At 33.5% G+C, this 27832-nt stretch overlaps 2 protein-coding genes and 1 non-coding gene across 3 annotated transcripts; 1 reads left to right on the forward strand and 2 right to left on the reverse strand.

Annotated features, from left to right (window-relative positions):
• Positions 1–8327: 8327 nt before the first annotated feature.
• Positions 8328–19049, reverse strand: LOC128184144 (uncharacterized). The gene is made up of 14 exons (XM_052853495.1): positions 18930–19049; positions 18450–18542; positions 17757–17900; positions 17357–17429; positions 16473–16583; positions 16065–16190; positions 14696–14763; positions 13707–13792; positions 13005–13220; positions 12537–12654; positions 11222–11355; positions 10696–10806; positions 9793–9922; positions 8328–9380 (listed from the first exon to the last, which is right to left on the reverse strand). Exons 1-14 carry the CDS (start codon positions 19007–19009, stop codon positions 9266–9268), a joined length of 1605 nt encoding a protein of 534 aa, XP_052709455.1. The 5' UTR covers positions 19010–19049; the 3' UTR covers positions 8328–9265.
• LOC128186409 (U12 minor spliceosomal RNA) lies at positions 15600–15749 on the reverse strand. The gene has a single exon (XR_008243943.1). It is a non-coding gene; the product is annotated as a U12 minor spliceosomal RNA (small nuclear RNA).
• A 1691-nt stretch (positions 19050–20740) lies between the features above and the next one.
• On the forward strand, positions 20741–27492 carry LOC128186020 (thromboxane A2 receptor-like). Its single transcript, XM_052855748.1, has 4 exons — positions 20741–21785; positions 22054–22154; positions 26032–26533; positions 26858–27492. The coding sequence occupies exons 1-4, from the start codon at positions 21027–21029 to the stop codon at positions 27092–27094; spliced, it is 1599 nt and encodes a 532-aa protein (XP_052711708.1). The 5' UTR covers positions 20741–21026; the 3' UTR covers positions 27095–27492.
• The last annotated feature ends 340 nt before the right edge of the window (positions 27493–27832 follow it).

Genomic DNA, 27832 nt, shown 5'->3' on the forward strand with positions numbered 1-27832 from the left:
TGTTATTATTTTACATTGCCAATTAGCATATCAATTTTTTTTTTCTTCTTTCACTTTCTTAAAAAGTGTGCCAATTCTACAGAGGAGAAGAATTGTTTTGTTGATCTTGCATCATCCGAGTTTTATTACATGCATTTATTTATTATCAATGCAGCTTGTACTAGGTAAGGCTGTCTAGAGGTATAATGCTGGTATTTTGCATCTACCCCTTTTTATGAATATCTTTTGCCTGGCAAAATCAAGGAAGATATCCTTTACGAGCGACTCAAAGAGACAACGGCTGTATATATTTAGTGCTTTTACATGTAAATATAGAACATATTTTATTATCTTACTGTTTGGGAATTTTTTTTTCATATATATCTACACATGTAGTTTTTATCATCATTAATTATTTTTTTTTGGCTAAATGCTGACTATATACCCTAGCCCACCATTATGCAAGCAGGAAATGATAAGATGAAATTTCATGCATCTACAATCTCACTTTGATATATTTTTAAGGGTTTTGTTTTTGTTTTTTTCTGAGGGAGAAAAATTGGGAATGGGAGTCATTTTTCATTTGTACTTTAAAATTTTTAAAGACTTCACCATTTGTACCCCACAGATTTTTTTTTTCATAAGAAATAAGGATATGAAGTAACATTCCTTTTAAATTATCAAAAGGGTCAATTTTTTGTCCCCCCTATTCTCTTTCCAAGCCAAGTTGATTTGGTAGCGTTGTAAATTGTAAACACAGTAAGGCCAAACGAAAAAAAAAAATGTTTTGGTTTTCAGGCTTCGCCGCGTCAGGTCAAATGTTGTCACATTGATCAATTAATTTCATTGGCCATATTGAAAAGGGGAATAATTCAGTCTTGTATTTTAAGTTAAAATTTGAAAGTTGAGTTATTTCCCTTTTGAAAAATAATAAAAGCCTGAATGTCTAACATTTTTTTTTGGCCTGAGAACCAAAACATTAATTTTTTGCGCTCCTACAGTGTGTATATACTGATGTGTTTTGACAGACCTCACCAGTTAGGTGAACTGATTACGTAGCCTCTATGTCTGAGGTATATCTTCATTTTATGTGTGGTCTGTATTCATTTCAAGTAATTATATTATACTTATAGTTACATATATATTTATGTATTTAATATGTATTATTGTGTATATAAACTAAGGGAAGAAAAAAATCATATACGCACATTCAATTGATGAAATATGTGGATTGATTTGGTTTTTGTATATAATTGAACCAGTCTCGGAAGTCAGGAAATTTCTTGTATAATTAAACTATCAATTTAAGATTTAAATACTCTGATTTATTCAAAAAGCAAGATGTAAAAGATAGGGAAAGGGAGGTAATACTTTTTTTTGGGGGGGGGGGGGGAGGGGGGGTCAATTTAAATCAGAATTTTTTTTTTTCTAGATTTTTCAATAATATTTTAAGGTCATTTAATTGTTAAATGTTTAAACTTCATTAAGTAAAACATGTTTAGAATTTTCAAAAATATTAAGAAATCTTTAATTCTTTTCCTGACAATGGGCTGGCAGAGATGAATAGACCAACCGACTGTAAATACTGTAAATTACGTAATTTTTGTTCATTCTCGGATGTAGAGACTGTCGATTTTGTATCAGGATGTACATAGATCTGTAAATTCCATGTTTATATCAGCTGTAATAAATCTAGTCAGGAAACATACTCTGTGTCCTAGCTTATATGTTATGTAAACTTTTCTTGAGATCCAATTCATAACGAATTGGTCGAAGCCATGGTCGAAATGGAGCCAGTGGAAAGAAAGAGACGACCCAGTCTGATTTGATTTATCGCGAGACTGAGACAATTGAAAACATGGGATAAGTTTTGATGAGTTAAAGAGAAAAAGTATGGAATATCTCCTAAAACTTCTACTTGCAAAGTTTTCCTTAAATAAAACCATTTTAAGAAGACCTTGGACTTTCAGAAGGGCGTGGTCATCTATATTCCTTGCGTCAAAACAAGTTAAAAATGACGCTGGTTTCAAGCGAAATATGCACCAATTGCGTAATATTAACTCAAAAGCCAGACAAATCTTGTTGATTTCAAAGAGCCATGGCTGAGTGGCTAGGAATGAAATAGACAAGCGTACGTCACATTGTTGTATGACACAGCTACCCAAAGTCAGAGTTCTTGTTAAAATGGCTCTAACATAGATGCATGGAGATTCTTTGATAGTGAATGGAAATTTGAATTTGACGTTTTTGCATTAAGCTTACCCATCAGTTCTGCCTTAATCTTTAACAAATATGATGGGTTTTTTTTTTTACCATAAACTAACATTTGATATTATAGAAAAAATCCAAATATTTTAGCTTTAAACTTTGAGCGTTTAAAATTCCTATATGATAAGATGTAAACTATATGCAGGAAAATATTTGCCCCCGTTTTATTTTCGCACCTCTTGTCCTTGTTTTCAGCTGGTAAATTTAAGACTGGCCTAATTCCAATGTCTTAAACTTTCTCTCTTTGAATACAACTGTGTCTGAGCGAAATCAAGACGAGCTAAAATTACACGGGGCGAAAATAACCATGTACACAGTTTATTGTCTAAATATGGCCACACCCTTAATTCGGAACGTTCTGAAGCAACTTCCTATGGTCATGTGTCAGATTTTCCACTCGAAAGACCTTGAGAAAATAACATTAACATGATACAGTGGGTATTGTGTTTCACACCGGTTGCTGACACTTGTAAATATTTGCGATATATATAGAGTTATTTCACTTATTCAGGAAGTTCAAAATATAAATTGTTACTATATATAAATATATAATCATCAATTTACATGTAGCTTATTAACTTACTATTCAATTATATCCGCCGAATATTTTTTTTTTCAAATTGGAAACTCTTCTTTAAAGAAAACCAAAAAAAAAATATTTATAATGATGCTGAATCACAAACTTTGGCTTTCTTATAAAACAAAAAAATGTGCATGAATTTTAAACTTATTTTTGTGGCTTCTCGCCGTTTTTGGTAAATATAAAAGTCGATCGGCTTCAAAATTATATAGTCGAGAAAATTGACTACGAAGTGTTGTTGTTTTGCGACACTTGGAGACAATTTCCTGCTATAGTGAATGCTACTACTGCTGTTCTGTGCTCATTGTCATGCACTGAATGGTGTCTGTGTAGCCGTAATATATATCATGCAGTTTTATAGCATATATCATGCAGCAACAATCAGAGGCGTATCCAGATAAAAAAAACCCCAAGATATCATGCATACATCATGAGGGTATCATACATGTAACAGCGTATGCGGAACTCTACAAACATGAATTTTCTCTAGGGTTTATGATCCACACCCCTGCACACCATTGCAGGCAGCTCTGCTCGCAACTAATTAATTTCTGGAAGAAAAAAAAATCGCAAACAAATGAGTTCGTTTGCGTGAGTTCTGAAAATATCAGGCTTTGGAGAGGAGCGTATAGATTGTCATAAATCCTTGGCTAGCGGAGATGCTTTTCAACAGGCATACAATAACACGCATGCTACGACATCGGAGATATCATACCTTCGTTGAGAGATATCAATTAGCATTTATATCGAAATTGAATACCACGTATATACATGTACCAGTATATATAAACAAATGCTGGTAATTTTAAATGAATAGTGTATCTACACCATATTTTCAGAAAGATCACATCATGCGTATAATTATATAGACAAGGGTCATATCATGTTGTGACATAGAACAAATGCGACGCGCGCCTTCACGGAGGATCCGAGCAGTTAGGAGCAGTATCATGCATATATCATGCAGTCAGGAGCAGTATCATGCATATATCATGCAGTTGCAAATGCACAAACCATGCAATGACAAAAGACGTACGCTGTATGTAATTTTGCTTGACAAGTTTAAAATACTTGTATGACCGAATCTTTCCTCTTTCATTGCCTTTCGAATGAAACCTTGTCTTAATATTTGGCTATAGCATAAATGAACGGTGATTCTGAATTATGACGTATAATGATGATAAAATACAGAACTGCTGGTTATTTGGTAACAAGGTCAATATAAATATTATAGTATATAAATAACGCTACTAACATGCAGGTAGAGTTTTATTAGTTTCCAATTTATCATCGCCTATACACTAGTACTTTTTAATTTGTAACAAAGTCACGATCATCTCACTTTAACATCTACCACGTGTATTAAAGGTTATAAAATGTAGGTATATGCTTATAAAAGAATAGTCTTTTTTTTTTTTAAAGATTAATGAACGTCTTTTTTTGTGAGATAAACCAAAATAAGGTGGAGGGGGTGTGTTGCGTCAGATAGCAATCAATGGGTATTAAAGTTACCTTAGGTTGTCATTGGCGAATATAGAATAAGGTGCATTGCTTTTTATATAAAGCGTCTAATAAAATCGTAAATTAAACTTGAATTTTATCATTATACTGACTACTTGTATAAAAGGAATTCTTACAGAATTGATTTGAAGAAAAAAATATATATGTTACATAGCAGTGTATTGAAGTTAATCTATTAATTTTTAGTGACTTTAATACCAAATTAGGATTCTGTAGAATCACGGGTGTTTATACTTGTACGTCCGTGGTAGAATACACTGTTCTAGATTATATACATGTATACATGCATGAAGATGGAAATAACATAAAGCATAAGATAGTGACTGGCATCACGATACAATACTCAAATAAAACTATTTAAAGAATTAAGGCACGTAGCATCGGGGGGGGGGGGGGGGGGGCAGCCTCCCCCTCCCCCCTCCCCTACTTTTTTGCGCAATAAAGATTTTTCTTAAATTTACATACAAGAAATTTAATTAACATGGAGTTGCCCCCCCCCCCCCCCCCCACTTTTATGGGACCATTTAAAAAATTGAATTGAAACTAAGGAAATAATCAGTGAAATTGAAGTTAAAGGTATACTACTACTCCCCCCCCCCCCCCCCCCCCCCCCCCCCCCCCCCCCAATTAGGATTTTCAGAATTTTGGAAAGTAACCTTTTTCTTTTTCTTTTTTTGCTTGTCAAGACTTTTTGGATGAGTCTGCCCCCCTCCCCCCTTTCAAAAACAATGCTTCGTGCCTGTAAAGCGCAGAGTTTTATTTCTATTTAGTCATTTTTAAGGATTTTTTGCATTCAAAGGCAATTAAAATATTTTAGAAATAAATATGTTCAAGCATGTTATTTGTATTGATTGTGTTCTATCTGTCTACAGTTTACGTTGCCCAATTAGAGTCTAAATACGTGTTTACCCAATGAAAACTGCAACCACTACTTAAAAAATAATAATTACCCCCATCCCCCCCCCCACCCCCACACACTTAAAATAAATTATTGTGCCCTTTTCGGTGAAAAGAACATAAACTGTGCATGTAGATTGCACGATCGGGTCGTATGGATGCTCATCATGCATGAATGTAAAAGGTACATATAATTCAGGTATGCATACGGTACATAACAGTTATATTTATGAAACAGCAGACAAAAGTTTATTGTTTGATGAATAAAACTATATACATGTATTTCTGTTGAAACATGTTCAAATTCTTTTTATGAACCTTCAGGTACATCAAATCCATTTACGACACGACGTATTTAATAGTATATAGCTTGGCTTTTACAATGATATAGTTCAAGCAGAAAGAAAATTAGATCGTGATATCGTCTCATGAAATACACAAGATGAGTTTGCGCCTGCTCACGATGTAGCATTCATGAGAGAGAGAGAGAGAGAGAGGTTATAATAAATGGTGCATTTCATTCCATTATGAGAAGCAAACAATAGTTATTCTCTGCGTTGTTTTTTTTTTCCTGAGTACATTAAGTATTACAAAGTGTTTCCATAACGCAGCATCCCTCGTTGTTTTTTAGATCGACCCCAAGCCTACTAAATAGAGCGATCACATCAGCTATTATATATTATCATCACCGGTCAGACTAATTAATACTTAACAGACACGATTTTTGTCGCTGGTGGAGTCACGATTCCTACCGAGCCCACGTCAGAGAGAGTCACGAGTCTTCTTTTATATCATTCTTCTGGGGATAAAAACCGATGCCGTCGACAGATCACGAAGTTCTCGATTCTTTAAGAGACACAAAGAGTTAAAAAACCAAATCAAATTTTAATCACTTGTGTTAAACACTTCCAATCCCACCCCCCCCCCCCCCTTTTTTTTTAAAATCAACATTGAATCGTGAAGAGATATAAAAATGCAAATGTAATCTGTCAATTTAATTAAGATTAAGTTATAATACTTAAATTATGTTAATGCTTTATGTACATGTTTTTCCCGTTTACGTTTTTTTTAAAAAACCAAATGAAATGATTCTGACCTTTAATTGGGTGTAAGACTTGACATAAGTCATCTACATAATTGTCTCTCTGAATATATAGGAATAATGATCGAAGCTTGTCTATTGGGAATTATTATTTTTTTAATTTTGTATGTATGAAAACAAACTTTTAGCTTGGATAAAATTTAAAATAATTCCCCCATCCTCCTCTCTGACATCCGCCGCGTACTCTTTATGGAATGGATCGCGCGTCAGAAGATCAGAAGAAGGGAAAAAAGAAAAGACACTTCCCCACCCCAAAAATGAATGTAGAACAGTTGCCCCCCCCCCCCCCCCCCCTCGCACCTGCTGATACGTGTCGGTTGACAATTTAATTGGTGACGTCACTTAAAAGATTGTACAAAAGAAATGTATCTAACATATACCGGTAGACAGTGTCGCTCAAATATCGGTAAATTAATTCAAGACTTCGAAAAATAAACAGAAAAGTATCAAATCAATTGACAATATAAAATTAATTCCGCTGAAACACAGTCTCATCTTTATGAAAATATGAAAAATAGTGTATTGAATTTTATTTAGACTTGTTGATGCCATCTTTGTATATATCATTCATTTAATACTATGAGGTGATAATTTCGGTCGGGGCATGATCAAATCCAATAAAGCCCGAAGGGCTTTATGATAGATTTGATCACGCCCCGACCGAAATTATCACCTCATAATATTAAATGAATGATTCCTTATTAGTTGTGTTTATATAATTTTAAACCATTGTACGATTTTATATTTAATTATAAATAAACCCCGCTGGTGCCCCAATTTGACATTATGGGTTATAAAGTACAAAATCGATATATGTATATATATATATATATATATATATATATATATATATATATATATATATATATATATATATATATATATATATATATATCCACAAAGAACACAAAGAACAATCAGCCAGCCTTTATGTGTCGCGTTTATTCATGGCATATAAATTAATCAATAGCGTGCGATGTATTTTGTATTTTGACAGTTGGAAGGAGTATTAAAAAGTAATCTAATAGCAGGAATGACACCAACAAGAATGATATCTGAAAACAAATTTGAAGTTTTATAGGTTTAATTGCAAAACCCAGATTCAGTTCGAATAATGCGTAAGCTATCATTATAATGATTAAATGTCAACCCCTTATTTCAGAATCATATTTCATTAACCAGATTATGTTGGCAAATTGTCCATAAGCAGGGTACACGTTCACTCGACTCTATTACCGTTCTGTGAATAAAAACAATGCAGCTTCTTTTTTTTTTAACCTTCTTTATTATATTCAACAACTTCATTTTTTATTATGTCAACAAATGAACAGTGAAGGGGAGATAACTTTTTTAATATGTTAACAAATGAAAAGTCAAGGGGAGATAACTTTTTTAATATGTGAACAAATGAATAGTCAAGGGGAGACAACTTTTTTTGAACAGTCAAGAGGAGATAACTTTTCAACAATGTGTATGCTGCTGCCATCTCTCCCCTCTCGAATATTAAATCATATTGATATTAAAAAAGCAACATCCCTCACAATAAACACTGTACCAATTCACATTCTTGATTATCAATTCACGGTCCAAATATTAAAAGATCAAAAATTCCATCTTTAACCTTGGAAAGGGACAATCTATATATTAAATACCGTCAAAAATACATTAAAAAGTATTTTTATGAGAAACCATCGATGTTCAAGCTGTTGCAATTGTTTAATAACGAAAATTTTAAAGATATGTGTAACCTCGGCAAATACATTTATTATAGTATGAAATTAAGAAACGATATATGTAATTAAGTGTAGATGTTGTTCTTTTTTTATCTTTTTTGCCTTTACTTATGTCAATTGTTCATATTTATGTATGTACAATGTAATAGGGGCTCCTGTAAAATACCCACTTCTGTACTTTAATATGTTTAATTTGTAAAATCTGATGAGCTGCAAAGCTTAAAGAAATAAAGAATGAATGAATCTTGAAATGGCCCAAGGTTACATAAGTACACTTAGTACAGTAAATGAAGGGTGTCAAATTAAATCTGTAGTACCTAAGTACACTAAAAATATAATTGGTTTAAACATAGTCTCCCTTCAAAATTTGGCTCTTAGGTACTAGGTTTAATGGAGTTATATGTACTTTATACATGCACTGTTTGTTGTAGATTTCCAACCAAAAAAAAATAAAAGTAAAAGATTTAGTTTCTCAACAAATACAGGAAATGCTGTATTTACGCAAATAATAAACAAAATATAAAACAATACATTAGTAAAATATGACAAGTAATTTGGGTGACCATTTTTTCAATTTTTCGAAACTGAAACAAACAGTATTTTTTTTTTATACATGTAGGTGCTATGTTACAGTACAAAAAAAAAAAACCACTTGTAATTATCGTTTTTGTAGTAAATAAACAAGGGTATCTAACATCTGATTTTAATTAGATTGCCTTTTTACCAGTAAAAAATTTTTGCAAGTGCAATTATTTGTTATGTATGCCTTTACTGAAACTAGTCCAAGTCACTTCGCTGCTTTAGTCTTTAAGTCTGTTCGAATGTATACAGCATTTAAAAGGTTTACAGAAAATGGCTCAAATCCCTGATTACATGATGTGACAAGTAGTCGGTGCCTATGCTTTGTCTTCTCACCACAGATTCTCTAGTTTTATATTTCAGTCAGGCACAAATGTGTATAATAGATAAAATGCCTAGTGTTGCACCACGGAACATGAAGCGGAAGCAGCCACAGTGGGATTTGAACCAGGAACCTATGAACTGCTGGTGCCATGCTGACCACCACTAAGTCTGGTTCTTGTTCCCTGTCACTGATTGTCCAGCAAATGAGAGAACTAGATTAAGTCCCATTGCATGCTTCACTGCATTCATCTCCTGTCACCGATCGTCCAGTTCGTGGGAGTTCTAGATGAGCCCCATTGCATGCTTCACTGCTTTCATCTCCTCTATCGTCCAAACTCTCTGTGTTACACCGGGGTCTCCTTCCTCCATGCCTCTTGGGATCCCTACACACTTCATCCTGAATGTAAAAAAAGAGAAAGATTATTGAAGTAAAATACTTCTCATTTTGTCAAAATTTATCTAACAATCACTTAGGCCTCCTTTAATATGTTAGGAACTAATAAAATCATTTCTGCTAAACGGATTTCTCTGATAAATCATCCAAGAAAAATGCCTACATAGAAAACAATTTTCTTCAATTCAGGCTTACAGTTCTTTTTTTTTTTTTTTTTTTTTTTTAATTTTTTTTAATGGAAATATCTGAGACTAAAATAATAAAGAACAAATTGCAGTACAACAATAGGTGAAAATATACTTGTACTCAACATTAAAAATAAAAATATCCCACTCAACTCTAAACCAGATTTTAAATGGCATCAACACTTTATTATTTCAATAACAAGAGACCCACTAAGTTCACATGCACTCACCATCCCATACTGGACTGGACCTCTCTGCTGTCTGGATCCTCCTCAGTGGATGTATCTGGATCCACCAGAGTTATCTTTCCTGAATCCGTATCCAGGGCACCCACTGGAATACGGTCCCAGTTCAGGATATCTAAGAGGAGAAATTTAAAATGCAGTAAAACATTATTACTATAAACTCCTAATATAATGAAAGGAATTAATATCTGAGTATAATAACAGATTTTAAAAATCTTGCATTTATTTGTTTGAAAGATGTTATTATAAACTTAATGAAACTGTAACAAAAAATTTGCCGTTTGCGATTTTATATTCTCGATTTGATGCAAAATGGTTGGAACACAGTACTTAGCATAACTCGAAAAAATAAGGAATCTACAGTATAGAAAAGTGCCAAGGGCAATTTAATTTGATTGTTTACAAATATCATTCATTAGATTTTTCGATTAGAGACTTAGAGGAATAAACCTGACTTCAGAATAAGCAAGAATTCAATACAAGCTTGTTCGCTCTAATTATCTTTTACGTTGAAAAATGCAAGATAAATGTATGTCAACTACATGTGAAGTTGTATGAATTGTTCTTTATGGATGCATCAAACTTTCCACATCAGTATCTATTTGCTTGAAAATTCCATCTTAGACTTTTATTACTTTAGTTTCTATATATCATGCGGTTTTGGCCCTTTTTCTATCAGCCGGAGTCGATTTATCATGTACAACAAAAAGGTAATAAAACAACATCACCCCTTGTTTCTCGATGTAAAATTAAGTACTGCACATATAAAGAATATTTTTCTCTCCCCCGATCAGCTTTGACTTAAAGTCTGTCACACATGTACCAAAGTTTTACTGACTGCATGGTTTTCAAAGGGCTCCCAGTCACTTTCATAACCCAAAATCTTACCTTGATCTCTGACCCATGGAGACTGACAGAACTGCTGGGCAGGAGTTAATGAATCTTTGTGTTCTTCTGTGTTATCCTCACTGACTGAAGGGCGTAGTTGTAAGTCCACATCTAGTGCAATACAAGACACTCACAAAATCAGGCAACGTGATCAGGTTATTCGTAGATTATTATTATTATTATAATAATTATTATTTATTATTATTAGGTAAATTCCTAATTAAATGCGAGGAATTTATATCCGCGTAAAATCTCGACAAGCATGCCTCGTGGATTTTAAAACCTCGCTTTTATTTTCTTAGAGTTGGGAACTATAAGAAATATTGATAAATGTTCTGCGTTTGCGATTTTATATTCTCGCGATTTGATACAAAACAGCGGGATCGCGGAATTAAGCACTCGCGTAATGTAAGGAATTTACAGTAACCCACTTTGTCAAAATTGCAAGACATCAATATACACTATTTTCAAAGCAAACTAATATTCCTTGAACATGTTAGAACAAAAATGGTTTTTATATCCTTACCCAATACAGAATGCATGGGTCCACTCTGGTCACTGCATTTACTGTTTACAGACTTTCCGCACACAATGTCCAGAAGCTTGAGTATCTTCTTCTTTGTTGGTGGGCTGACTCGGGGTGTTTGTAAGGGAAGTAACCTAAAAAACAAGCATCATCACCTATGACATACATGTATATTAAGCACGCAAGATGTCTGCCCACAATTGATTTTTAAACAAGTTACATGTAGCATACATTTGATTCAAGCTATCTATGTTTGTATCTATTGTGTGTATGGCTGACAGTAAGAGACGTACAGTAAACCAACTTCTATTTCCAAAGACATTATTTCGCGATTTACTGGTTCACGATGATTAATTTTCGCAAGCAGCCTAATCTAGACCTGTGTTGTTATTACAATCATACGGCACAGGCTGGTTCGCGGTGAAAAATATTCAAGAAGTGAGACTCTCATGAATTTTGCGGAATTTTTTCGCTCGCGAATAGAAGTTGGTTTACAGTATTTGGTTTTGCAGAAGCTACTTTTAACTAAAAACTTTTAATATATAATGTAATGCTTTTACACTATGACATTATTGTTTGCAATTTTAAGCAGTAAAATTTTTCATATTTATGGGGAGCTTACAGGGTGTGTACAGAAAACAAAACAAAATCTTAACTGTACATCAATTCAAGGTCTGATGAAACAGCAGATTGAAGCCAATATAAGCCTCTCCATACACAAAGAAAGGGATATCTTTAATATTTTTGTTAGAGGAGAAGAAATAAAAGGGATAAATTTCAACCAGGAGTATATTTACCAATCCTCTTTTATAGTCAGAACCGTTAACATGAGAGACATGGACTGATAAAGAAACTACGATTGTTTTTATTATGACAACCTGTGTATAGCCCCTGAGGCTTTGTAGAAGTATTTGGAGAACACCTGGCCCAAGAATCATGAAGCAATCTTAAACTTAAGTCAAAATTTGTACACTGTCTTATTGTCTTGTAAATGAATACCTTGAAAATTTCAAATTCGTTTAAAATGCGTACCTATATTGTGTTAGTAGTTATAAAATATAAACGAAAACTTATGACAAATTCTAATTTTATAAATGATTATAATTTGGACTTAAGGCTAAAAATGCTTCATGATCCCGCGGCCAGGCCCCATCATCAACAACTTTCCTCAAGTCAATACTCAGACTCAAGTCTGAGTTTTGACCTCAAATTAAGTACCTGGTATGCACTTTCAGGATATTAGTTGAAGACTGAGTCAAAAGATTTTTAAAAATTTGGTGACGTTGGAGCCAGTACATATAAATGCATCACTCACTGTCTGATGAGGGTCTGTGTGTACACGCTGGGGCGGCGCAGTAGTTTCTGTAGGACCAGTCGGTATGGAATGTGTCGCCTGTACTTGTATAGCTTCTTCTTGCCAGGCTTCAAATTCCCTATAGAGAGGAAAATCCCTCTCAGATAGATCACATTCTATTGCATACACTGCACAAAAATATGATCTGATTGATGGCAATCATTTTACATAGCAAGATCATAGACTTATAGATTAACTTATATGAGTAAAAAATCAGATCAAACAAAACCCAGAGATTAAGATACTAAAATATCCAAAGTTAAATAAATACATTATATTTTAAAAATCGAGCCTGAGAGTTTTCCTATAATAGGATAAATGATGCAGCTTGACTACAACAATGTCCTCATATTCCAGAATGATTATGGAACCTCAAGAATATTTCTGTTCTTATATCTAAGTACAGTAAAAACTACCAAGCTTACTTACGCTCTTCAAAATCGACACTGCTGGCATTGGAGCGGATGATCTTCTGCAGCCAGCTGCACAGCAAATAATTCTGGAAATTCTGTTTATCTGTCACCATGGTGACCATCAGCTGAACCAGAGAGGAGGTCAACTTAGTCCTGTGAAGAATGTTAAGCAATGGCCCCCACAGTTTCCCTAACACGTCTGGAATCCTGAGCTGTTGTGAACTCATCAGTTCTAACATGAGAAAAAGTAAATCCTGCCAACTTTGAAATAAACCGGATACAATACATGTGTCTCTCTTTGCTCAAGAGTACAAGTTTTGTGCTATTTGAAGAAAGTTTGTAGGACATTCATTTCTGTCAAATAGGACAATCTTTCTTTTAAATATAACTATAAAAAATTTGGAGAAATTGTTAGTATTTTTATAAGAATTTTTCAATTTCTATATATTTCTCATTTAATGCATATGAAATGAAACATGTAATTTTCAAATACATTTTTAAGTTAAAATGTTTTTTTTTTTGACAAAATTTTGAAGTTTCCTGCAAGCTGCTTTAATTACTAAAGAATATTAAAAATGCTTTCTTTGATGATAAAATGATTTGATGACATAAAAACTTTGTTGGAACATTATCAACCTTCGAGCTTCACAGGATTTGATCACATGACCAACCAAGTTCATATCCCTGTGAACTTGCTGTTTATTTCTTATGAAAATACCTTCGTCATCGATGCCGAGTTCCTCCAGTTGTGACGGTGTGGGAATAAAACGGCCCCTCCTCATAATGCTACTCAACATCTTTGATCTACAAACAGAAACCAAACATTAGAATTTATGCAACAAATACTGTGAAATCATTTCAAATTGCGTGGGCAAATTTCAAGAGATTATTAATTCATAGTTTCAAAGGGTTGCATTTTCAAGGATTCACTTAAATATTTAAATATGTAATGGGAAGGGTTACCTACTGGTCGCGCAAAAATAAATAGCAACAATGATTTACATGTATCTGCATGATTTTGAATCTGCTAAAAACTGACTTGAGGCTTATACAGTTTTAAACTTAACAAAATGTTGCCATTCACATTGCTTAAAGAATACCATCTACACAATGTCAAGGTTTTGTGATCACAGAACTCCATACTTCCTTAATCAAACAATTTTCGATGACACAATGAAGATGGAATAATACAACTAGAGCACCCAATGTTTTCACCACAGATTTACAAAGTTTAAAATTAAACAAGTAAAATAATCCATGTAAATTTACACTATAAAATATATGTCCAGTTACAAACAGAATTCAATATTACAAGGATAACTGAATTCCTGTATTCTATACCACAACGGAAATCAAATATATTAAATGTCTTTACCAATAACCGTGGTAATTTTTCTATTTTTTTCTTGGATTTCAAATAAATACTAAAAGTTATATAACAATTAATGCACATGTATTGAATGAGGAGTGACTTTTCTTTTTGGATACTGTGGTTTCATCAATATTCGTTGAATACCAATTTTCGTGGATTTCGTTGTTAAGTTGATCCACGAAATTAAATGTTCATTGAAATTCAATTTTCAACAAACATTTTGTATTGATAGGATCATTGGCCACGAAATTACGTATCCTTGAAACTGTGGTTTTCAGAAAATCCACAAAAATTGATACCCACAAAAATTAATGAAACCACAGTACTATACATACTTGTGTCTCTCTACCAGTCGCAGTAAGTCACTGTAGCAGTTGACCGCTTTTTCTCCTGATCGGATGGCCTGTAAACAGAGAACTCCATGTAGATAAAAAAAAAAACCTATATATTAAACAGTTGAAACATTATACCTATTATTTTTTATTTAAAGCAATATGAGCTGTGTTTTTTGAATTTTATTTTGCTTCAAAAACCTGCTAGTATACTAAGTCTGCCTGTAACTTAAACTTTTATGATTAATAAGATTTGAAAAAATCATTAATTTTTGTCAGGAGAAAGATTTCACTTATAAGGAATATAGAGCAGATCAATTTTTGTACAGGACGACAATAATTCAATTTTGCTCCAATTAAGGCTTCTTAATGGCTTTTCCCACAAAAACAGAGCTAACAGAAATTTTAAAACCATGATATTTTTTGTCATTTTAATAGAAAATAACATTTTCTTCAAAAAAAATTTCAACATGAAAATTGCAGCTCCTATTGCTTTAACAAATTCATTGATTTATAAACCTAGGATGTATCCAAGTATATAACATTTCAGACATTCCTTGCATGATAATTAATCAGCAATACATGAATGTAACATAAAAAAATTCTACCATACAGACATAATGCTATCCATAAATGTACTATTATACAAGTACTGTTAATAAAATGTGCCTTAGATCAATCCAGCTTTCCTGAATTCATGATGCTTTCAATTGGTTTCTTTTTTAAAATACATCAAGAACGATTTGGAATATTTTAAAAAGAAAGTAAGGATCATATTACAATAGAACTAGAAGTAAAATCTTCTTCTGGTGTAATTGTACTGGTATTTTGAAGTCCTAAAAATGCATATGATCTACATGCTATTCCATTCTCTCGCTGATGTACTACTATTGTCGTTAATGATGGACAGGCAGATCACATCTACCCAGGCATCCCGCTGAAGTAGGCGGGTCACCGTGGGGGCGACCTGTGCCCTTTCACAAATTCCTCAGAGAAATACTCTGGAACCTGGCGCTACCCAGGTTCATTATTTTCCTTACTCATTAGTTTAAGGCATAAACTTTTAAAATGTCTGTTTTAACTTATATATTTTGCAAATTTCACTAAACATGAAAGAATATGAATTAACATATCTGAAATTTATTGTCTTTTTTCAGGTTTATTTAAAAATAAATTCATCATATATTTTATAATATAATTATAATATTATTTATTAATCAATATTGTTAAAAGACATTACCATAAAATGCACTGGTTTTGCATCTTTAATGCAATCATCTTAGTAACTGTCAAGTGTATCAAGGGAAATAATCTTTCAATAATCTTTAATTCAGGAAGAGTTACTCTTCTTGAAAACTATCAAACAAGTTACCTTCCATGTGTCTGCCATGTATTTCTCAATGACTCTATCTATGGATTCCCTGTCCTCCTCAAAGTTAAAGTTCTTTCTAGGCTTTATCGTTTCCATGATTTTATACTGTGCATCCCAAAAGTCTACCTAGAAAAGAAAATGGCAAAATATCTCTTGAAAAAATCATACAGAATCACTTATGTGAATGAAATGTACATGAGTTTAACACTCACTTGAATTTTACATGGAAAAATTCAACTTCATGTTTGGTTCATAAAATATTGTGGAAAATCAGGTGAAAATCTTGATGTGAATTCAGTGAATTTCATATTTAAAATTTCAGGGGAATGCTCTTTTTACATGACGTTCATGGAGGGTATAATTTGAGGCTGTGTAAATGTGAAACCCGCCCTCCCCCTTTCTTCTTACCCTCAGCCATTCTAATATCCAGTCTGCTCCGGCAGTGAGCTCGGACAAAGAGGGCATGTTCCTGTGTGTGGCATTATGTCTCATCTCTACGATCCAGCTGGGGATCCCAAACTGTGAAAATACAACCACATTGCAGATCTGGCATACAAGCAGGAATAAAAAAAATATATTGCAAAGTACAACATTTCTACAAACTGTTAATTCCTAATTAAATGCAAGGAATTAAAATCTGCTTAAAAACATAAAATTTAAAACCTTCATAAGGGATTTTAAAATCCCGCTTTTATTATATTATTTATTTACAGTAGCGTACACACATACATCCAGATTTTTGTACACAAGTGCTTAATTCTGCAATTTAATTGTTTGGCATCAATTTGCAAGAAGTAAAAAAAAATGTGAATGCAAAACTTTTGCTATAGTTTCATTTGGTTTTAATACACCTGTCAGAAAAATGAAAGCGAGATTTTTAAATTGTCGAGATGTGTTTCTTGCAATTTTGTGCGGATATTTAATTATTAATTCCCCTAGGCCTTGTTTAATTAAGGTGGAATAACACACCTGGAAAAAGTCACTCAAATTAACAGTAAATTATTTGATTATGATCGAAAGCTATAATGATAAATTAACTGTACATATGTCAAATAAGCGAAAAATTTACAGTTTGGGTATCTAAAAAATTCAATTCAGTAAGTAACAACAAAAGCTCCAGTGGGATTCGAACTCACGATGTACAGATCACAAGCCCGACACTTTATCCATTTGACTATGGTGTAATTTACATGTTGCCTTTGATAAAATCCTTTTAATGTGATGACGTGTTATTCCACCTTAACTAGGAATTTACAGTACTGTAAGTTATATACTGTAATCTAATGACATACACTGTCTGCAATCCTGTGCAGTGGCATTCTGTGTACTTTGGTTTGTCCCAATTCTGTAACATTGTTTACAAATCTGAAAAAAATCCCATACAAAAATATTAAAATAATTGAAGATTTGATGGAAAACAAGCAAGAATGTTTATAAAATTTCAGTACAATGCAGAATGACGTCAAGCATGTAAATACTATTGATCAAGTGCATGTGCTTGAATGATCTTTTAATATTTCATTAATTAGACATTTCTTGAACTATTAATATTTTTTTTTAGGTATTTTTTTGCTTAAATGTGTAATGAAATAGCCTTACTTTATATTAAATCTGACCTACATGTATGATAACTAAAGGCATTTTTTTTTAAAAATACAGTGTATATATTCTTTTACCAATAATGAAACTGACCTAATGATGGCCATACTGTACTCATACACAAGCTTCAGGTAATTGTCTTTGAAATTGCCTTCTTCTATGGCAAGCAGATGAGAGATGCAAGCTCTACACAGGGCCATGCTGCTTTCTATAGCAATCGGTAACTTGCTGAGTGCCCTATATAAAACAAAACAACATACATGTTAAAATCAATGAATGACATTTTTGTTACGTTAATTAAAAATTAAAGCAAAAAACAATAATATAGCTCATTATTGTTTTGGTTTAATAGGTTCAACTGACTGAAATTAATTTGGGTCAAGACATCAAAGGAATTTGAGGTTAAACTCCTGAGTTAACTTGTAAACAGGATTACTGGCCAAGAAGTGTGAATACCGTATATAACCTTAACTGATCTTGCACTTCTCTTAAAAACATCTTGAAATTCTGTTTGGTTAATTCTTTATCATCAGTGCTTAGAGAAACCTTATGTAATGAATTAAAATGTGAAATAATACCATCCAAATTGCGTAAACGTTGTCACAAACCGTAGCCATCCCGATAGTATGCCATGACCAGATCTAGAGTGAACTTTGGGCAATGTGCCCATGCAATTGTTCATTCTGACCATTAAACAATGCATTAACCATCGCATTGATAAGAAATCGTACTTGGTGAGACCTAGTCTTAGGCCAATACCTAAGTATACTAAGAACAATAGTATACCTGCTTTGCCATGTTAACATTTTCTCCATTGCCTGCCTTTTGGGCTCAACTTCGTCTGAGTATATGCCATTATAAACCACTCTAAACTCTGCCCTGTAAGTAAATAAATAATCTGTTTAGTGTAAAAGACACATTAATACCTTGTTCATAGATAAAATAACTGATTTTTTTAAACAGCTTTAAAGTGTGAAGGGTACAGGGGTACATGACTTTCTCTTTTTATTCTAATCATACAAACAACTTATCACAATATCATTACATTTGCAATCGAGGTCATTGTACAATGCAGTCTGTAAAATGCGTGCATGCTTAACTAAAAGCATCGCTGATTAGTAATCGACTCAAAATTCGATGTTTTGGATCCACTACCGCTTAAGAGCAAACATTAAAATACACAAAATTTTATCAAAATTGTTATAGATAGCACTGATCCGTAAATGATTCTGTCGATATGCTTTCGATACACAACTGACTGCTTACTTATTTCTCCACGGTACAACCATCATTTTAACCTTGTCCTGGTCCTTTTGTTTTGTTTTCGAAGCTTTAACTTTACCCATTTTTGACAGCTTGGTGAACCCACGTGTTGTAGAATACAATATTTACATCCGGTGTGTATAAAAGCCAAAACAGTACATCTTCTCGGCCATTTCCGCTGGCGGAAAATAATATTTTCGGAAATGGCCGAGTAGTTACGGTTGATATGTTCGGGACAGCTAGGGAAAACTTTTGTGTACCCCTTGTTGAATTTTGATAAGACTGTCTAAAGAATTCCTCAACCCTATTTTAAATCCGTAATGAAGTAAATGACGTAAAGAGGCGGATCAAGCAGTTTTTCATCCCTTTTTTACGGGGAGGAAGTGTCCACCGATATAACTCCCCTCTTTCTTAAATTTGAAAATTAGAGAAAAACTCAATATATCTGAAGGAAGGGTGGGGGGGGGGGGGGTGGACATTAAATGTAAATGAAGTGTTTTGATGGAAAATGTCATTTCACACCTCTCATACATGTATGTAGCATTTATAGGCCACATCATGAGCAGCTAGCAAAATTATTAAAATTTTCATTCCCAGAAAACCACACTTTTTATGTTTATAATCTATTTAAAATTAACATGTAATAAATATACCCTAGATTTTATATATCTTTAAATTAATATGATACGTTTACATATGAATAAACTGTATTTATGCATCGATAATTACAATTTACCTACACGATGTATATTTCCTCTATTTCTAATAAAAATCTACTGTTGTTCATACAGCCCTAAATGACAATTAGTTCATACTTTCATTTACATTTTACGTAGAATTGATCAAATGATGATGAAAGCATTGCATGCGACTAAACATTTACAAAACTCGCTAACGCGGGTTAAGTATTTTTTTTGTGGAATGTTAGTTACAATCACTTGAGATAGCAATGTATCACCAAAGAAAGTATTTATTGTTTAATGTTAAACAAGCACAATTCACAAAAAGACAGAAAATAGAATTAAAAAAAAAAAAATTGTGGAAGAGGAGCTGGTGTGTGTGTCGTGTGTGTGTGTGTGTGTGTGGGGGGGGGGGGGGGGGGTACTAAAATTAAGAATAATTTAACTTTTGTAATTTTTTTAAAAAAATTTATTTAACCCTTGACATCACAATTTAATGCAAATATGTTATTGTACCTCATGTACCATTGTATGATAATGCCAGTTTGAGAGAATAAATTAAATTGAAAATTGTGAATGATGATATTAAAATTTGAACTTACCGTTTTGTAAAACCAATTGACCTACATGTATAATGCATGCACCTAACATGGTTGATATATAGTTTGATTTATATAGCACATTTATAATGGGGAGCTCTTTTTATCAAGTCAGATTACTTGCATGATGACCGTATCGTTAATACATCCGAGGCATTCTGTTTAGATTGTTACGGTTCATGAATATGTGACGTAGGCTAGTCAACTGGAGATCCAGCCCAGAAGGTCGACCGATTGTATGCAATACCGAAACCGAGGTGTACAATTTAGTATCTCTAGAGGCCATCAGTAATATGTCGAATATATACCACGTGGATTAACAGGAAACCTCTCCCGCAATCTAATTAAAATTAGAACTTCCATCCGCTCCCCGGTTTTCGATATGTCACGCGACATATCGAAAACCGTGGAGCGGATGGAAGTTTTAATTTTAATTATCTAGATTGCCTCTCCCGTACGTAAAACTCGAATAATCTCGTAAATACAGAATACATAATGGCCGCAATGAACTTTATTTACCTCTACATGAAGTCATCACAAATAAAAAAGTTTGCGGACGTTTAAAGTGCACGTTGTAATACTTAAGCGTACCACTTCAAAATAGTCTGTCCTTTATAATGCTTATAGCATAGTTTTCCGGATGTTAAGACGTCATGTCATATTTATCACCCGCAGATTTCAGAAAAACAGTCGGGAAACTTGTTTGAAGAGGCAGTACAGGTGAAGTCCGATATACCAAAACGATCGTATATACCAAGAGCCTTTTGATCCATTGGAAAAAATGAAGTGAAAGTGTTTTCAATAACTGGAATTGAACGACTATGGGATGCTGGGATCAGAATACGTCCAATATTGATTTAAAGGATATACAGGAGACCTCTATTCCAGCCTACGGTTTCTTCGCTTTTGGAGTGTTAGGAAATGTACTTGCTCTCTGCACAATTTGCCTGAACCGCCAGCAACACCAATGGCGCTCCTTCTACATATTTTTCTTGGGTTTGGCGATGTCCGATTGTCTAAACCAAGCGTTGGTGTTCCCTTTTGAGGTGTTAAGATATGAATCCGATTTTACTTACAGAATTTCAGATGACGAATGCCATTTCATTTCATTCTCTTACGCCTTTACCCAAATTTCCTCCGGTCTCATAATTGCCGGAATCACAACTGACCAGCATATGTCACTCATAATGGGCCGTCAACTGGATACAATGGTTGGAAATCGCCGAATCTATGTTTTTGCTCTCTTCGCCATGTGGGCTGTTGCAGCATTTGTGTCGTCTATTCATTTAATCTTTGGAGAGAGTGAAATTTTTTATCCGGGATCTTGGTGCTTCATTGACGTATCAAGCGAAGATTTTGGAAGCAGCGCCAGTGCTTTAGTGTATTCACTCACTGGAATCTTAACTCTTATTTACACCGTGTCTTTACATTTATACATCATGTATAGGTCACACAGAGACCCAGAGTTCCGCGGCCATCTTGTGGACACCGACAGAATCACGGGATATTACGATATTCACGTCAACATTTTCTTGATGACGTCAGTGACTTTTTATGTTTTGTGTTGGGGACCATTTCTTGTAAGTATTTCATAATCTATGCACCATTTTGTAAATTAATGATTTACATCATCCTATACACGTATAATCTCTTAGTAATAAAAAATATATAATCGAAATCGAAAAATGCCATTAAAAAAATATTATAGCAACAATGTATTAACTCGGTCAGAAAAAAAGAAAAAAAAAACAACCTTTGACTTGATTTATTGATGGATTAGAAACAGCCTTTTTTCCACATCAAATAATTATACAGATCCTTTAAATAAACTTTTAACTTCCGCCTTAGGTGGACATTTTGTTACGATCAGTCAACGTTGTCACTAGCTGCACAGGAAGACTGGAACTGTGGCTAGTCAGGCTTGTTGACTTCAAGTCCAACCTCAATCCGTGGCTCTATGTGATACTACGAAAAGAAAATCTGAGGAGAATTGTCCGGAAGTTCAGATCTTGCCGTGCTGGAAACATTCAGGACGGGGAAGGTGATGGGGAGAACGACCGACTTGTCAGTGACACACATATGTGAAACAAAAGTTTTAGAAATTGGGCAATATAGTCGCCTATACCCTACACAAACCAACAAATCAATCGTTGGAAGCAAAATGAGATTTATTCTTTGTTGGACAACTAGACTACAGACAACTAATCATCGGTTAGAAACCGTCATACAATCCAAAGTACAAATAACATTTTTTAGCAACTGATGCACTAAAAACCGTCCAGCAATGCATGGACATTAGTAACCATATTATATTGGAAAGTTTAGGAAAAACCAAAATAGGATGCAAAGAACTTTTGTGAAAAGCCCAAAGTTATGGAGTTTAAAGGATTTTTATTACGAGCAATTGTTTGAACTATAATATTAAACACTTATTCTCTAAGTTCGTCCTGCAGTTTTCGTTTTTAATGATTGCATTCAGCCCGTATAAAAACTATATAAATGCTTTTCTATATGAACATGTTGATTATAGCAAACATATTATCGAACACTAGGTTTGTAAATGATTGAATTCATCAATTGGGGACTAAAATGAGAAAAGAAATTATGATAATATATAAAAACATCGAGAATAAATGCTGTAAAATGTGAAGTTCACGATGTAATCTATCAGTATGGTATAACTACTCACTATACTCTTTCACCAAAATTTTAAAACAAATCTTCCATGATATATAGAGCACATAATTTATAGAATAATACATGTACTTATTCCAAAATAAAGTTTCTACGGAGGCTTGAACAGAATGTTGTTATACTATACATGTATATAACAGCCACTTAAAATCAGTTTGTCTGGTAAATATTTAGGAAGTTTTTGAAAGAATGAATAAGTGGAAATCTAAATTAAATTCAACTTTGAACTGTTATGAAATGCACTCACTTGCATGCGCAGGAGTGTTAAGGAAGCATTTCGAATCAAAGTAACAGGTAAATCCGAATTCGAAATAAAAATTTTTAGTTATAATGTACCTGTTTAAAGATTAAAAACAACAATACGTAGACAAATATTAATACAGTATAGCAATGAATGATTTATTTTTAACGTCGTCGTGTCAATAATTGCTGTCAGGTGAGCAGACAAATTGAATAACGCGCAATATACTACTAATACACATGTATACATTTATATTCAGGTTGTACGGGATACCTACACATTGTGACCTACCTCCAATCGAAATAAGTAATAAAATCAAGTATAATTTGATAATTGTTTTGTAGCCCAAGTGGGTTGGAGCGTCCACTACGAATCTTTAAGTCATGATTTCGAATCCCGCTGGGACTATCATAAGATTTACCTTTCCAAACTTTATAAAAATTTAGAAACATAGTGTATAAATAAAATATAAATATTGTATAATTTTAAATTCTTAAACTGTGAAAGTATTTTGATTATAATCAACTTTTATCAACATTAAGGGGATGTGCGGCCATCTTGTACATTTGAGGATAAGAATGTAAACATTTCTTGAGCGAGCTTGTTTCTGCCCAAAGCTGCCCAAAAATTGTTGCCAGTGAATATGAGGTTCCTTAGCTTGATGTTAATGCAAATTGTGCATTAAGAATAAAACAATGCCTTTTAAATCACTCGGAAAAAGTGATTGTCTTCAATAAAAAATAAAGATATATCTTTCAATGAAAATAAAACTTCAATGTTCCTCCATAGACACAGACAAAACTATCTTGTGAGAATTGATAGTTTCTGAAACCTATTTTAAGAATAGGGTACCCTACTTTGGGATAAATACTTAAATAAGCAAGCTTAGACCTATTTCCTCAACAAATGGTTGTATAGTTGACAACACCGACCTCCTTTCAGATTTTTCAATCTTGAATTTAAGTCTGTAACTGCGCAGTTCTAAGTGGTCAAAGAATGCATGGTTTTGCTCATGTGTTCATAATTTGCATACAAAACATCATGTAAAACCTCATATTTATTGCTTTTTTATCAGTTGGCAACAGTTTAAATTTGGTCGGTTTCAAGCAGAAACAAGCCAGCTCAAGAAATGTTTACATTCTTATTCTATAATGTACAAGATGTCCGCACATCCCCTTAATATCAACAGGTATCCCAATATATATATATATATATATATATATATATATATATATATATATATATATATATATATATATATATATATATATATATATACAGTTTAGATAAAAGAAAACGATTTTCCACTATTTGTAAATCCGTATACATTACAAACACGAATGTGCTTTTTTTATTATAGGAATAATTTTTTTATCTACGGAATTTATACGTAACTGTATAGATGTGGTTGGACCGTTTACTTTTTATAAACCGGAAAACGATTAACTGATTTATTGACTACAATACATTTGTCCTATAGCAGGATAAATCAACATAAAGATTTTGAGAAAAAAAATCCCACATTTTCCTCCTCTGGTTGATATATTATTACGATCATTCAACGTAATAACAGTTTGTCCAGGAAAAATAGAACTTTGGCTGGCACATTTCGTTGACCTCAAGTCAACCTCAATCAATTGTTCTATGTGTTACTGCCCAAAGGAAATTGAGAAGAATCGTCTGGAAGTTCAGATCTTGCTGCGCTAGGAACACCCAGGAAGGGGAAGGTGAAGAGCGAACGCGTATTTGACCCGAGATGGTCTTATTTGACGTAAGTTGAAGGAGAAATGACCGCCAAGGTCCATATACAAATACTTTATAACGAATTATCGAGTTAAAAATGGAACTCTAATTTTAGGATGACGGATCTATAATTTGCTTTTTTGCATATATATTGCGTATCTAAAAGGAATGATTGTTACGAACATCGAATTCTCAATATAACGTCACAAACACCTAATCTTAATGAAAAAATTGCTTATGACGCAATATATAGCTGTTATACGTCATCAATACCCACTATATGCAGTGCAGGTAGTGGCTGACCGTGCTATAATCGTGTTTAAAATAGTTTACAACCGTCCTTGTACATATACGTTTTGAAGATGATTCATCAAATATCCATAGAAAACGATCTGACTGTTTCATTTATCTCTAATTCTTTAATGTACTCTCGTACATACATTAACAATTGTAATTAACTTCATTTAAATTACTTTTTACGATCAATCTAACATTAAGATTTTAAAAGAAAGATGCAAAAAATAATTATGTACTTTTTTTTGATGATTTATATGGGTTATAAAAATATCGACCATTGCAGAAAAATTTTTTATAACCTGCAAATGTATTTTTTTCTCAATTGTCGCTTTTTTCATCCCCCACGTGAATCACTAAAATGTATATTATTGTTGAAAAATACCACTTCAAAGTTTACTGTCCTTACTAATATTTATAATATGATTTTTCCGGATGTTAAACATGCAAGTCATAAATCACGCGCATATTTCAATAAAATATAACCGGAAAAATTTGTTGAATATGTACAGACTGTATACCGGTGATGGTATAACGAAACAATGCAATGCATTTTAATATGTTGACTATATTATATTAAAGTGTTGACACTGGGATTGAACGAATATGTCATGCTGGTATCTGAATAAACATTCAAAGGACATACAGGAGTCCTCTATTCCAGCCTACGGTTTCTTCGCCTTTGGAGTGATAGGAAATGTGCTTGCTCTTTGCACAATTTGCATGAACCGCCAGCAACATCAATGGCGTTCCTTCTACATCTTTTTCTTGGCTCTGGCGATGTCCGACTGTGTGAACCAAGTGTCAGTGTTCCCGTTTGAGGTGTTAAGTTATGGATCTCATTTCACGCACAGAATTTCAAAAGTCGAATGCAATTTCATGTCATTCTCTTACGCCTTTACCCAAATTTCCTCTGGGCTCATAATTGCCGGAATCACAACAGATCAGCATATATCACAGATCATGGGCCGTCAACTGGATACAATGGATGGAAATCGCCGAATCTATGTTTTTGCTCTCTTTGCGTTGTTTGTTGTTGCGGCATCTGTGTCGTCTATTCATTTAATCTTTGGAGATAGTGAAATTTTTTATCCGAGATCTTGGTGCTTCATCGAAGTATCGGGGAGAGATTTTGGAAGCAGCGCCACTGCTTTAGTGTATTCACTTACTGGAATCCTAACTCTTATTTACACGGCTTTTTTACATCTATACATTATGTGCAAGTCAAACAGGGACCCAGAGCTCCGTGGGCATCTTGTGGACACCGACAGAATCACGGGATATTACGATATTCACGTTAACATTTTCTTGATGACGTCTTTGACTTTTTATGTTTTGTGTTGGGGACCATTTCTGGTAAGTATTTCGTAATCTGAGCATCATTTTGTAAATTGACGATTTACATCATCTGGGACATGAATAGTCAGTTGGAAATGAAAAATTAAATATCAAAATTGAGAAGTATTATTTTTGATTTAAATTTTTTACAGCAACAATGTACATGTACTAACTCGGTTAGAAAAAAGAAAAAAAAAGTGTTGACCTAATCCGTTTGTGGATTAATTAGAAACAGCATTTTTTCCACAGAAAAAATATTTCATCCTAAACTGGGACGAGAAAAAAGTTGCACTTGAATCAAATATACATATCCCTTTAATAAACTTTTAACTTCCGCCTTAGGTGGACATTTTGTTACGATCAGTCAACGTTGTCACTAGCTGCACAGGAAGACTGGAACTGTGGCTAGTCAGGCTTGTTGACTTCAAGTCCAACCTCAACCCGTGGCTCTATGTGATACTACGAAAAGAGAATCTGAGGAGAATCGTCCGGAAGTTCAGATCTTGCCGTGCTGGAAACATTCAGGACGGGGAAGGTGATGGGGAGAACGACCGACTTGTCAGTGACACACATATGTGAAACAAAAGTTTTAGAAATTGGGCAATACAGTCGCCTGTACCCCAAACAAACCATCAAATCAATCTTGGGAAGCAAAATAAAATTTCTTCTCTGTTGGACAACTTATCATCGTTTAGAAGCCGTCATACAACCAAAAGTACAAATAACTTTTTTTTAGCACCAAACACCGTTCAGCAATGCATGAACTTTTACAACAATATTATTTAGAAAGTTTAGGAAAACCCAAAATAGGATGCAAAGAAAAACACCAAAAATCATTGTATTTGTATGAAATTAACCAATTCCTAACCGCCAAGATTAATGCAAGAGGCCAATTTTCTTCTATATCAAATTAATTCCTGGTTTCATTTTTTTTTTCCATCTTTTATCTATGAAATAAAATGGCTCTTTTGTAAAAAGCCCGAACGTTATGGATTTAATGGAATTTTATTATCAGTCGTTTGGACTTTAATATTAAACACTTATTGGTTAAGTTTGTCTACCGCAGTTTTTGGGAGTTGGTTTTAATCAACTCTCTTATGGAGTTACTCTGGCAAACTGGAAGTGAAAAGTGTTTTTTGACCGGGATATACGAAAGACGTGAAATACTATGAATACCTGAATGACCTGAAACTGTACATGTATATAAATGAGATAGTTTTATGTTTTGCGTTATATAAAATGACTGTGTGTGTGATCATTATATTTCCATATGAAATCTGGTAGAAAAATATCATGAAATGACATCCATCTGAATTA

This window comes from Crassostrea angulata, chromosome 5 (genome assembly GCF_025612915.1).
Source record: "Crassostrea angulata isolate pt1a10 chromosome 5, ASM2561291v2, whole genome shotgun sequence".
In the NCBI taxonomy this organism is placed as follows: domain Eukaryota; kingdom Metazoa; phylum Mollusca; class Bivalvia; order Ostreida; family Ostreidae; genus Magallana; species Magallana angulata.

Bases quoted from the DNA above. Each gene is read 5' to 3' on its own strand.
- LOC128184144 (XM_052853495.1), bottom strand. From the start codon at position 19,009: ATGGGTAAAGTTAAAGCTTCGAAAACAAAACAAAAGGACCAGGACAAG. The intron at 17,430-17,756 runs GTCAGTTTCATT...GATTTTTTTCAG, and splicing joins TACAGTATGGCCATCATTAG to ATTTGTAAACAATGTTACAG. The intron at 10,807-11,221 runs GTAAGGATATAA...GTATTGCACTAG, and splicing joins ACCCATGCATTCTGTATTGG to ATGTGGACTTACAACTACGC.
- LOC128186020 (XM_052855748.1), top strand. From the start codon at position 21,027: ATGGGATGCTGGGATCAGAATACGTCCAATATTGATTTAAAGGATATA. The intron at 21,786-22,053 runs GTAAGTATTTCA...CTTCCGCCTTAG, and splicing joins TGTGTTGGGGACCATTTCTT to GTGGACATTTTGTTACGATC. The intron at 22,155-26,031 runs GTGGCTCTATGT...TTTCACGCACAG, and splicing joins TTCAAGTCCAACCTCAATCC to AATTTCAAAAGTCGAATGCA.